Here is a 14188-nt window from a genome sequence, read left to right on the forward strand (position 1 = left end):
GCACACACACACACACACACACACACAAAATAAATGCTGTATCAGATACAGCACTTTAATAATAAACTCAATCAATTAAAGCTGATCTAGGGCTAAGCAACAAATAAGAAATGAATAAAAAAAATAGTTTACCTGAAGGCCACCTTCATTTAAAGCTCTGGCACCATACGCTATTCTATTTCCTCCTTGCAATAAACTCTTGATGCTAGGGTGAGTCTTGAATCTTTGGAATTCTTTAAAAGGATTTAAGTAGGTTCTGATAGTCCAAAGCTACCTAAATATTTAATCATGGAAAAGAAAAAAAATATATAGGTTAAGATAATTTAATGTTTTTTTTTTTGGGGTAACAGTTTTACATTCTGTTGCATGTTAACAAGGGTGACAGATCATTCCCTGCATGTCATATGAGATAAATAAAAGAATTGGTATCAAGAAGGGCATCAGACCATAAAATACTATCTCAAAAATTCTCATCTGGCCTGTATCAGCATGAAAAAAGCAAATGTAAAACTGAGGTTATGTCATCACAGGTAGCATGGATTTGTTTACAGCCAGATATTCTTGCTGCTAACCTCTTCACTGGCATGTCAGTGTTCAACCTGTTCTATTGTTCAGACTAAAGCAAGCAATGTAGTTATATCCAGACCTTAGGCAATGTTTTCCAGGTTGGTATTGCCAAAAGTCATAACTTACTAGATGCATTTTATTGTGGTACTAACACTAGGGATGCTGTAATTTCTTTGATGAGTCTAATGGGTTCCTTTGAACGTGTTGTCCCTACTTGTTTACATACCACCTTACTTTGGGTGTACAAATGCAGTTCACTGTAGCACTGCGCTAGATATGTTGCCTTCTGCCTCATAAGACTAGTGTTCTCACTACTCTACAGTGTGTTTACTGGAGAGCAAATACATGAGCATGTGTGTGACAATGAGTGCTTTATAGTCTAGTGACCTAGTTACAACTCCCAGATGTACCTATTTCACTTCATTTCACTAAAGTCCACAGAATATACATATATATATATGTGTGTATATATACACACACATACTTATCAACCTTTTTCATTTCCTCTTTGCTTGTTCATGGTTGAATAATAGCTGAGGAGAAATAGAATGGACACATGATGAAGAAATAACAAACACTAGCAGTTCATGCATAAAGATTTAAATTATATATTCCACTGCATGGTGCCTTAGGCAAGTACTTTCTACTATAGCCTTGGGCCAATCAAAGCCTTTAAGTGGATTTGGTAGATGGAAACTGAAAAGAAGCCTATCATATATCTGTGTGTCTTTATGTCTGTGTATGTCTCCTAACCACTTCTTGACAATTGGTGTTGTGAGTTTATGCCCCTGTAATTTAGCAGTTTGGCAAAAGAGACTGATAGAATAAGTACAAGGCTTAAAAAAAAAGAACTTGGGTCAATTCATTTGACTTAAAATTCTTCACGATGGTACCCCGGCATGGGATACCATTGACCCCAGTATACACATATATAAACCTATTGTTCCAAGCAACAAAACTAAAAAAAAAGAACAGAATTTTTAAGAAACAAAGAAAAAAACAAAAGGAAACAAAGTTGTAAAAGCTACTTACCACAAATCCAATAGCAACAAGTGGTTCTCCTTCACCAAGATGGTATAAAAATGATCCCCCATAGGTGTGCATATCCTAAAAATTAAAGCTCATAGATATTAATAAATATATAAAATAGATCCTTAACTATTTTAACCTTTTAGCATTCAGATTATTCTGTCAAATGCTTATTTACTCACATCTTTTTTTAATTAATCATGCATTATCTTGCTGCTCCTACATTTCAATGATGTGATTGTTTATTTTTACAATGACATGGTAGGGTAGGTGTGAGAGGTTGAATTTGGTCAGTTTGAACATAAAACATAGAATATTTGGGCTGGATATGGCCAGTTTAAATGGTAATGGGTTAAAGCATTAATGTATATTTAGTAGTAACATGTCAAAGGTGAAAAGAACAGTTTTTAATACGCCTCTTTTCTTTCACCCTCCACTGAGACTTTATATATATATATATAAAGCCAGATCTTCTGTCACTAATCTGTTGTCCATCAACCTTGAGCAACGTAGTTGCTCTTGATATTCGCAAAGCCACCACTATGTGTTTGGTATAAGAATCTTCTAGTGTATTGATCACCTTTGGGTTTACCAGTTTCCTATCAGGCTATATAATTGTATTGATACACAGAGGCTCTCTATGGTTTACATTCTAGCAACTATGGTATACCACAAATTATAGCTATGTGTTACACACACACATACATTTCCTTCCATATATCAGTGGCCTAATTATTTATTGTCACTTAAACAATACACACTTCTAGGTGCCATTCACCTGTAACCTAAATTCAAAGGCAAAAACTTTAATAACGAGTGTAAATGAAGACATGGTTATCTCATACTTTTCAATAGCATAGCAATTCAGTCTGTACTCATGTCAAAGAAATAGTCTCACAACTCACATTCATAAATAACAAACGACTAAAAACTCAAAATTCTTGCAAAAACTAGGCCTCAAAAACCAGATAAACTAAACATTATCAAAACTGTGTTATAAATACTCCTTGGGACCAGGAAATATTTCAGCCATGATAAATTATTAACCATATTAAAGTACTGTTCACATATCTTGGAAAGTGCTGTTACTACTTTCCTTTTTTTATTGCTTGGCCAGGAGGAAAAAAGAATTTCCACGAGAAGCTGTCCTCAAACCAAAGACCAGATCTGAATGCTTGCAATAGAGTAGAAATGAGAGATATTCTACTACCTTTTGTAGAGTCTACTCATAGCATGTTGAGACTAACAAATTCACATAAACCCCCCCCCCCATAAAAGTGAAAGTACATCTGTAGAAGATTGAACTTACAAGAGGCCATCCAACTGAGTGTTCTATTTTCCCAGGTTTGTGGTTTGCTTCATTAACTTCCCAGAGTTCCTTGAAACCGATGGCATAAGTCTGTGGTTCACAATCCTTCCGCAGATCAAACTTCTTGTACAACTGTTTAGCTAAATGTCCATGACAACCCTCACAGAATATAGTCATCTTGGCATGTAATTCCATTCCTCTTTCAAATGATTCCTGTTGAATACAAGCAATCTTTAAGTAGCCATTGTGTTGAAAATAAACAATGGAAAAACTTGTTTTATAAATATTTTGACAAAATTATCAACCAATGTGGCAGAACAGCAATAACATAAGGTACAACAACAAGAACACTAACAACAAAAACAATTCCTGTTATCAACTTAATAGTGATCAAAATCCCCCTCAACTATAAACTGAGTGTTAATATATAGTAAGTCAAGTTTTCATGATGTCAACATCATGAAAGATGGAGGCCATTCACTAAAAGTTCTACAATAAAGGAGAGAGTTTATTTTGAAAACAATTATTCAGAACTATTGATTCAGTAGTCTGATCAATAGTTGTATGATTACTCAATAAAATGTACTGTGTGTTAGCAGAGGAAGACCAAAGAAGACTAGACTTTAGAAATTAGCTGACACAGGATCAAAACACATCATGGTATTTAAAAAACAAAATTTTTTATAGCTTAGTCAAAAGAGGAAATATAGGGCTCAGGACTGTTTTGCAGTACCTCCAAGAATATCATAGGAAATAGAGCAAAGATTTGAGAATTGGTCTGAATGCTTACAACAGAGGGGACTCACTGTACTGAAAGCCTGTCCAATGCATTGCAGTTTGGAAAAAATTGGATGTTTTTATGATAATGATAAAGATTACAAGTTCCATTATGGTAAGGCTCTCTTTGACAGGAAACATTATTATAATTTTCTCAGGTAATTTCTCTGAAAAAATAGGAACCATTTTTACTTCATTGTTGATATAATGTGTAAAATTTCTAAAACATTTTACTAACAAATCTTTAGCAATTATCATCCTTATTTGTGAAACTATCTAACCCATATACTGTATTTAAAAAGGGCTACAATAAGAGAATCAAGCTACAAATTATACAAAAAGCAGGAAAAAAGCTTCTGATAGTTGTGTAGCCAGTACAATTTGGTGATCAATTTCCCCTCAACTGAATTCCCAACTGACCTGAAAACAGTAACCACATGATCCAGTGATACAGTGCTAAAGCAGTCACTTGACCTTAATGTAGCAGCTAAACCTCCCTTGGTAAAACACTTAATGTATAAAATAGGGACCATATGATCCAGTGATAGAGTTTCAATGTAGTCGTACAACCTTAACAGAAATGTTGACACAATGCTTTGTTTGATATATCATTATATTAAGATTATCTTGGAACAATAGAAAAAAATGAACAAAGGAAAGGAAATGTCTTACTTTTGGTGAGCCATCTTTATGGATTCCAACATCATTGGTAGCAATGCCTTTTACACTGTTATCTTCATTGAATAGGATCTACAAATTTACATAAAGGGACAAATATCAATATAAAAAGAAGCTATAAATTACTGTATTTGATGACATATAAGATGCACTTTTTCCCCTACAGAAATACGTCTTCAAAAAATGTTTTTTTCTGAATATGTACTGCTGGAATTGAGATTTGTATCTTTTATGCCATCAAATATGATACAAACACACACACACACTCTCTCTCTCTCTCTCTCTCTCTCTCTCTTTCTCTCTCATACACAGCTACATAAACACACAAACACTGAATTGTGCTAAAATGAAAGAAAAAAGAGTGTTTGATACATGTAACATATAAGGTTTATTGAAAATGAATGTTTATTTTGTGACTTGATTTTCACCCTCACCCCTGCTCTTACTCTTGCAACCTTTAACCTGCATATATATTTTATTTACCTCTGAAGCTGCTGTTCCTGGGTAAACATCTACACCCAATGATTCAGCTTGTTCTCCTAGCCACCGAACAAAATTTCCAAGTCTGACTATGTAATTACCATGATTTCTCATTGGCATTCCTGAGAATATAAAAAGATAAATAAGAAAAAGATCAACAAATTGGAGTGAGGCCATTTTGAGAAATGAAAAAAATGTATCACTTCAGCCTGTGGAGGTTATAGGCTGTCCATAATAATAATAACAACAACAACAACAACAACAACAACAACAACAATAATAATAATAATAATAATAATAATAATAATAATAATAATAATAATAATACAACAATAATAATAATGCCCTGATGCAGTACCAGGTAGTGGCTCTCATGGCTTTTGATTTTAACTGATTGGAAGTGTTATCATGTACATATTTTGTCTTGAAGATGGGCTACAGAAAATATTCTGCTCAATACCACAGATTTGCTTGTCAGTTGTTTGACCGTAACCAGTTGAACATGTCCCTTAGTGGCTGACGATATGTGCGTCTCTGATCATGAGCAGAAGTAGTGGGGGAACATCACAGCTATGTGTTGAGAGGGATTCTTTGGGGTTTGAATAATTCACCTCTGGAAACATGGGTGTTTTGTTCATATCCTTAAACAAACTCCATTCAGGGACCTTTTGAGCAGAATGGGTTTATTGACTTAAAGAAATTCCAACTGGGCCCCACCTGCAAGGTTATGTGTTGTTAATCTTGATATGAGATCACCATGTCATGCACATATGGTTGTGATGCATGTACTTGAACTAACCTTATCAGATGTGTATATTAGGCTTTGTATATTTGTACCCCAGTGTCATTTTGATGGCATGCACTGCTCTCTCACTCAATAATAATAATAATAATAATAATGAGGTGGAAGAGCATCCAGTGTGCGACTTCCTGTTTGCAGATAACTGCACACCCAACACTGCCACAGAGGCCTAGATGCAGCAGAGCACGAACTGCTTTTTCGCTGCCTGCAACAACTTTGGCTTCACAATCAGTACTTAGAAGACAGAGGTCATGCATCAACCTACCCTGTGCACATACTCTGGCAGCATACTCTCTAGATCTGCAAACATTGATGATGAACTCAACACACACATTGCTAAGGAGAGCTCAGGATTTGTGTGGCTGCATGAATTAGTGTGGGAAAGGGGAAACATTAAGCTGGCCACCAAGTTGAAGGTGTACCAAGTAGTTGTACTGACTACACTACTGTACACCTGTTCGACTTGGATGGTTTATGAACACTATACCAAGACAAGGTCCCTGACACAGAGGGTCTCTCTTGAGTTGATCTGCCAAGCATTTAGACACTGCTGAGGAGAGTGCAAGTCAGGTGGTCAGGCCACTTTATTTGAACGCCCTATATATGACTCCACAAGAGATTGTTTTACTGCAAACTGACAGAAGGCAAGTGCAGACAAGGTGGACAGAAGTGCTTCGAGGATATGGTCAAAGTCTCACTGAAGAGCTTTGAGATCAACCCTGACACCTTGGGAAATGCAAACACAAGACCTGATGAAGCTACGGCAACAAAGGTGCCAATGCTGACAATCAGATCAGGATTGCAGGGGCACAAAGGAAACATGAACTGAGCAAGTCCAGAGCCTTCCGAGCATGCATTAGACTGATCAGCTACAGCTGGACACACTGTAACTTGTCTTCTACTCTCATTTGATGTCCTTAGTCATTTTTAACAAAGACAGACAAACAAATAATAATAATTATTATAGAAGGCAGCTAGCTGGCAGAATTGTTAGTGTGTCGGACATAAATGCTTTCTAGCACTTTTTTTTGGCTCTTTATGTCCTGAGCTCAAATCTTGTTAAGGTCAATTTTGCTTTTATACTTTTGGAGTCAATAAAATAAAGTCCTGAGAGCCCACGCAATCAATTTCCCATTCCCTGAAAATTGTTGGCCTAGTGTCAAAATTAGAAAGAATTATTATTATTATATAATAATGGTGGATTGCCAAGAATCATTAGAGTGTCGTAAAAAAATTCTTTGCAATATTCTTAAAATTTTGTGTTCAAATCATGCTGAAGTCAACTTTGCCTTTCATCCCTCTGGGGTTGATATAACCGACTAATCTTGCCCTTCAAAATTGCTGGTCTTGTGTCTGATATAATAAGGATAAATCCAATAATGGGCTAGCTGGGTGGTTTGAACTGTTCCGTTGTCACATAAAAGGGATTCCTACATTATATCACCATTTTCTTTGCTTGAGTTTGGTTAAGCCAAATCCAATGTAGAGATTCAATTATAACATTTTCAACCACCCAAAGTCAGTGGCGTATGGTAGTTGTTGTCACTGGGTGTGATGTCACACTGACCATACTATAACTAACGTTAGTATTACTCAAATTAGGCATACAAACTGTGTATTTCTATTCAAAATGCGGGATCCAAAATGTAAATTATGTAACCTTAATTCAATTGGGATACAGAAATATTGCACTAAGTAAACTGAATTAATAATACCCTATAAATTGTAAGCATTCTAAAATAAGCCATAATTTTCTTATGTGCACACACTGAAAATTAAGAAACCATATAATTTTACTAACTTAAATTACTTATATGTACTAAAAATATTCTGGGGTCGATACATTCAACTAAAAACTAGCACACCTGTAATATACACCCCTGCTCAAAGTGGAGCCCAGGTCCTTTGACACATTTTCTGCTGCTTTCATTTTCATATCTAGTACCAGCGATATATTTACTGATTAAAAGACTAAAAAAAGAAAATACAACCAAACTAAATAGCATTTAAAAAAATGTTATGTAAGATATCTGCCTGTATGTAACAGCAGCAGAGTTTCACAGTGGGAGCAGTATGCCATTTAAGCTTGAACTTGAGCTGACCAATTCACATACAGAAAAGTTGGTGTTAAAATGAAGCTGATGACGATAATGATGGATAAGGTTTACAACCTACCCACATAAAAAAAAAACATTCCCAAAACTCAAACAAGAAACTAATGACATTATAATTACCAATTTGATCAAAAATTTGAAGCAATAAAATGCTTTCTTAATGTTTTATAGAATATTACATAAAAAAAAGATTACATTAAAAATGAATAAAAATGCGAAAGAAAATAATTTCCTAATAAGGTTAGCATGACCTATATATAATTTCACGAAAAATCACATTTCAAAAATAAAAAATTTTATTACACCCTATTATTAACGGTACATATTTTACCAATGCCCGTTGTGTACAAGAAAGAAGAATAAAAAATGTGAGATTTGAAACCCAGCAAACTACTGACTCAAGATAAGCTTTACTGATTAAAATTTGTTACCTAGCCTTTCATGCAAGGATATATATAACTGCAATATGAAACTCTGAGTAATTATCATTTAACATATACAAGGGTCGTATACATACACACACACACATGCACGTATGTACATACACACATATATTGACTGTAAAACTATAAGCCCATACAGTTAATAAAGCAAAGTCCCTTTAAGACTAACTATGGCTTGTTATTTAAAATATAGGGAGAATTCACAAAAAACAAAAGACAAAGACAGGTGGTGTAGACAACAAACAGGTATTAGTTTAATGCTGGGGAAGTGAAAAAGTCTTTAACGTTTCGAGCCTATGTTCTTCCACAGAAATGTATGATCTCATACATAATAACATAATGTTATCGTCCACATTTTTTAATGTCCAATATCAGTAATATATCCTCCTCATTTATTTATACTTGAGTATTTCTTTATCTTTTAGTCAGGACAGAGGAAGTTGCTGTTAAATTTGGTTTGAATGTAATATAACATTTAGAGCAGCACTAAAGACATCTAAGGTGGTGTTAAACTGGATGACGGTTAAGTCTACAACTTATATAAACCATGATGAGATTTGAAAGAATGCAAAGATGTGGAACAAGGCATCAGGTCCAATTTTCTGATAGCTCAACCAATTGGTACTTTATTAATTAAGAAAGGATGAAAGGCAAAAATAAGCCTCTGTGGGATTGGAACTGAGAGTACACAATGGGGGAGGCATTTTATACAATGCTCTAATGACTATGCCAATTTGTCGCCTAATGTCATGCTTGAATTTTAAATTCGATATTTTGCATTAAATTTCTCACATTATGCACAAATAAATAATGGTATATTTTCTATGATTGTATGGTCAAGGATCATGTATTAAAATTAGGACACTTAAATAGCTTTAAAAGTTCTAAACTTCATTTTCTGAAAAAAAAATGAAGATGCTAAGATGGTTATTATATATTTGAATGAAAAATTTGCTGTGTCATTTAATTCTATTTAAGTTAGTTTAATATAAGAAAGAAAAAAATCCATGAACAAACCAGGTAAAATAGGAATTGGAATTCTTCCTTTCTCTGTCAGGAAAGCAAACTTGTCTTCAGTCACAGGAGTAAGCAGTGGAGCCTGGAAAAGAAAATGAAAATACTTACAAAAACTTCCTTTATATTTTTATATAAAATCATCAGTATAAAAACCCCATAGTTAAGTGTAAAAGTGGACAAAAGCCCCATAGTTATACTTTTCAGTAATTTCTTTCCTTTCACCTTCCACTTGTTTCAGTCATTAGGCTGTAGCTATGCTGGGGTACCACCTTGAATAATTTTTAGTTGAATGTATTGACCCTAGAATTAAAATTTTTTTTTACTTGTTGCAGTTATTAGACAGCATCCACCCATACTGGGGCACTACCTTGAAGAATTTTTAGATGGCTGTATGGAACTCAGAATTTTTTTAAAGCCTGATCAAAACCACTTCTGTGATATATTTTGTTTTTTTTAAATCTTTTTATTAGCTGCAGTCATTAAACTGTAGCCATGCTGGGGCACCACCTTGAGGAATTTTTAGTCGAATGTGTTGACACCAGAATTTTTTTTAATGATTTTCAACCAGCGCATGAAGTTAAGCCAAGAAGGTCTCTCTACATGCTAAAAATAACAGCCAAACGTCTTAAAATTGTTTAATACCCTCCTTGGTTATAATTTTTGGTTATTCTTCGTTTTTTTTTATTTTTCTAAAAATCTTTTTACTTGTTTCAAATCATTGGACTGCGACTATACTGGGGCACTGCCATGAGGAACTTTTAGTCAAATGTATTGACTGCAGAATATTTTTTAGGTGATTTTCGACAAGAACATGAAGTTAAGTATAGGCCTTTTCACATGCTAGAAATAACAGCCAAAATTTAAATTTTTTTTTTTTTTACATAATTTCATGTAATCAAAAACGGAAATCGCGGTTGTAAAAAAAAAGATCATTTTCCAAAATTCCAATTTTTAAGTGAACAAAATATATTCAATCGAAAATAAATAAGTAGAACAGAATAACAGAGTACACTTCAAGAATGTGTAGAAACATAAAACCAACATAGAAGCAATCGATTACATACCTACATAAAACATATACACATACACCTTTGTGTGTGTGTGTGTGTGAGATGAAGAGAATCGAACTGAATGTGAAAATATATTATCTAAATTACAAAAAAAAAAAAAAAACAGTTTAAAAACTATGTCATGTTGACCTATTTCCTAAAATTTTAATTTCCAGTCGCTGTTGCCGAACAAGTCATTTGTTATAGTTTTCTCTCTTTCTCTATCTAATAATAAAGAACATTGCATACCAATGTGCTGACCATTACTGGACACAGAATATAAAATTTAGCCTTACTACATAACAGAGCGATTACAAAATCGCAGTGCAATAAATGTCAAATTTGTTTATTCCCAAATTATTGGTAATTTATCTATAAGTAATTTTTTTTTTGTCAAAAAAGGTATGTCTGAGAACCGTGGGGCTTTTGTCTGGATGTGACTTTTGTCCAGGGTGCTTTTGTCCGACACTGAAAATAGATGGAAACACTGTCCCAATCCTTCATACACCTTTGAAAATCAGTGAGATCAATATAGATGCTTTATTTGAAAAATTGCAGGAATAATACAGACAGGGAAGAAATACCAGAAAGTTGATGTATGGAGGAGGAATGACTGGTTATAACAGTTAATTACTGGTTGCAACAGAGTGTAGGGAAGTGGACATAGTATATACACTTTTTATATAGAATATATAGCAAAAATATAAAAATGCTCACACTATATAAAATTTATTTTTTATTTTAACTTCCAACTTTTTCTTTATATATGTGTATATGATATATATTTATTATATGTAATACACAATCACTACATATTGATAGAGTGATATTAAAATAGGTTGTGTTAACCTATTTATTAAGTTTTGTAGAATGTACATTTCCTACAGCACAGTGGATATGAAGCTACCTAGACATTTTAAAAATAAATACAGAAATGTCTGTACAACATTAGTGCTAATATCACGAATTAAGAAACCCACAAATAACTAAGGCATGCATGGGCATACCATTACACATATCTTATCATCAAGCAAGCTGCACTACTAAAAAGTAATTTTTCCCTAGTGTGTCATTCAGAAAGCTCCATGGGCTACAAGTGGGGTCCAGACCCTCTGCCAACAAAACCCACCTAACTTAAAGTGTGAAATTGAACAAATTAATTCAAGTATATTTTTTTCCTATTTTTGAACTTTAAAACCTTTTAATACCATTAAAATTAGAAGAATAAATGTAAGTACTTTATTACTCAAGTGAACATGAAAAATATTATAATCTTTCTTTGTGTTGGTTCACACCACATGATCATTGTTTTGTCCACCTGAATACTGTAATTTCCAAAACAGATTATACACTGAAACAGGATAGTGTTTTTCTTTATCCTCACTTATCTGCATTCTTTCCTTAGTGGCTGGTTGCATTATTGGCCTTCTATTGCACTGCTAGTTTTTTTAAAGAAGTCATGTTTTCACCTAGACATGGTGAATTATGGTATTTACGTAGACAAAGCAATGATCAGGTAGAGTGAATCAACGCAACAAAAGATTATTATATTTTTTATGATTACTTCAGCAATAAATTACTTAAATTAATACAGAAAAAAATAACCGAGGATGTTTTATCCTGTTTCATACTGAGGGGATTTTGTCCTACACTCACCACATAACCCATGGGCTATGAGGTCGCTAGGTTTGCTAGAAACAGCAGCCAGCTTTCTCTGAAATTCCAGACATTGAGGATGGGCTGAAAATTTTTTGTAATTTCTTTCTTCCATATGGCTATCTACTGTCTCAGGAGTTTGATAGCATTTTCTACAATTCCATACTTATCCATATCAATATCTTGAAGATTCGACTCATAGATTGGATCATAAAATTTTGAAGAACACATAGCACTTGCTATGCTAAATTTCAATGATTCATTATGCTCATTGTAAAGCTGCCTTGTAAAAAACAAAACAATTATTTACTCTTCTCCCAAACTATTGTCATAAAAAATGCTGACAGTTTTATTAACGATAGAAAAGGGTGCATCGAAACAGCGGAAGAAAACATTGGAAAATGTCAGTAACACAATAAATATATATACATACATAGAATTGAAGGATGGGAACAATCAGATATCGTTTACATATTTTATACACACACACATTTGTATGCATGAAACGCAGATTTTGAATGGCCAGATGCCCTTCCTGGCACCAACCCTTACATGTTTTCAAGTAATGTAATATTTCCCCATGGCTAAGCATGTTCAATATTAGAAATAAAGGACACTACTTGCATGCCAACGACACTCACAACTATCACAGGGTGTCAAGGCAGGGAGACAATAAAACATGCACACACATGATGGGCTTTTTTTAGTTTCATTTTAACATATCCACTCACAATGCTTTGGTTGGCCTGGGGTGTAGTAGAAGAAACTTGGCTAAGGTGCTGCACAGTGGGAATGAACCCAAAACCAAATAGTGGGGAAGCAAGCTTCTTACCACACAGCCATGCCTGTTGCATCAATATCATCATCACTATGATCATGATCATAAACACACACTCACTCACTTATATACACATACATGTGCGTATGCATGCACGTCCATGTGTATGTGTATTCACACTGAAATCAGTGTTTATGACAATTTCCTGTTTCAAAGATGTGTTAAATAAATTATCCTTTACTCAGAGAAAACAACACACACATATATATACTTGTGTGTGTGTGTGTATAGTTATGGTATATTCTGTTAAAAACGTATTAGAGTACAGTATAAAGCTTGTCCCCCTTCAGATTTATCCTGTGCTATCCAATAGTAGTATTATACGTACTTCCAGGTTTGTGTCTGGGCATCTATCATGTGTGAATTGATAATTGAAAATACTGGAGTCAAGAGTAGGTCAGAGTATGTGATAGGGTAGTCAGGTTGAGATTAATCTTACATAAATTAATGGTTACTTTCATCTCTGTATATGCTCCATAGCCTGGGCTGGCTGATGATCAGAAGGACCAATTCAATGAGGTCCCTTTGCAGACTACCTCAATGATAAATAACAGAAACTTTGGTATTGTGGCTGGTGACTGCAATGAACATGTTGGGAAGCACTGCATGGAGTTCTGTGATGCAAATGATCTGATGATCTGCAAATACTAACTTCAGGAAACCAGTCAGCCACCTGATAACCTATCAGTCTGCTGGGCACATAGGCTAGACTGACTACATCCTCACCAAACAAGATAGATGGATGTTTGTAAAAGCAAAGTCTTTCCCAGCCAAAGAATGTACAACCCAACATAGGTTAGTAGTTAGTAACTTCAGAATTAGAGCTAGAGGGACTTGGAGAAACAAAGTAGTCTGGAAAAGGAAGTTATGGAATCCCAAAGACCCAGTAAATTGACAGAAATTTAGAGATATTCTAATGGAAACTTCTGATGAGAAGGAGGAGGAGGAATTAGAGATGTATAGCTTAGAGGACAACTGGATATTCCAGTGGGACAGATTACTGAGGACTGTAGGAGGGTGACATGGTGGTGGAATAAAAAGGCAGATCATGCTATAAAAGTAAAGAGATGAGTGTGGAAAGGCTGGAAATATGGTGGTAGTTGTAGTGTTATGGAGGCACGCATTGCTGCATCCACCATTCATTGGTGATTCCTAGTTACAGGCAGAAGACACCTTTGCACTACTCATGTGACAACCCTCTGACCCATGAGTCTGGATAGTTGTTGGTAAAAGTTTTATGAGGTCTGAGAGCAGATCCTTCCTGAACTCTTTCGATTGCCTTTTACAACATGCAAAGGAAATGTTGGGTCTATTCTTTAGCATGCTGGTTTCCATACAGTACTAGAACAACATGAAATGAAGTGTTTTGCTCAAGAACACAACATGCTGCCTGGCTTGGGAATTGAACTCATGATCGGGCAATTGTTAG

General features: G+C 34.6%; 1 protein-coding gene across 1 annotated transcript in view; it reads right to left on the reverse strand.

Moving 5' to 3' along the window:
• The window catches only part of LOC115222554 (electron transfer flavoprotein-ubiquinone oxidoreductase, mitochondrial-like), a 62685-nt gene that overhangs the window by 12721 nt on the left and 35776 nt on the right, over positions 1–14188 (reverse strand). Inside the window, 7 exon segments of the mRNA XM_029792820.2 lie at positions 133–253; positions 255–274; positions 1600–1674; positions 2906–3118; positions 4355–4432; positions 4844–4962; positions 9217–9298. Of these exon segments, the coding sequence (XP_029648680.1) occupies positions 133–253; positions 255–274; positions 1600–1674; positions 2906–3118; positions 4355–4432; positions 4844–4962; positions 9217–9298 (708 nt within the window).

The sequence above is a fragment of the Octopus sinensis genome, linkage group LG20 (genome assembly GCF_006345805.1).
Source record: "Octopus sinensis linkage group LG20, ASM634580v1, whole genome shotgun sequence".
Lineage (NCBI taxonomy): Eukaryota > Metazoa > Mollusca > Cephalopoda > Octopoda > Octopodidae > Octopus > Octopus sinensis.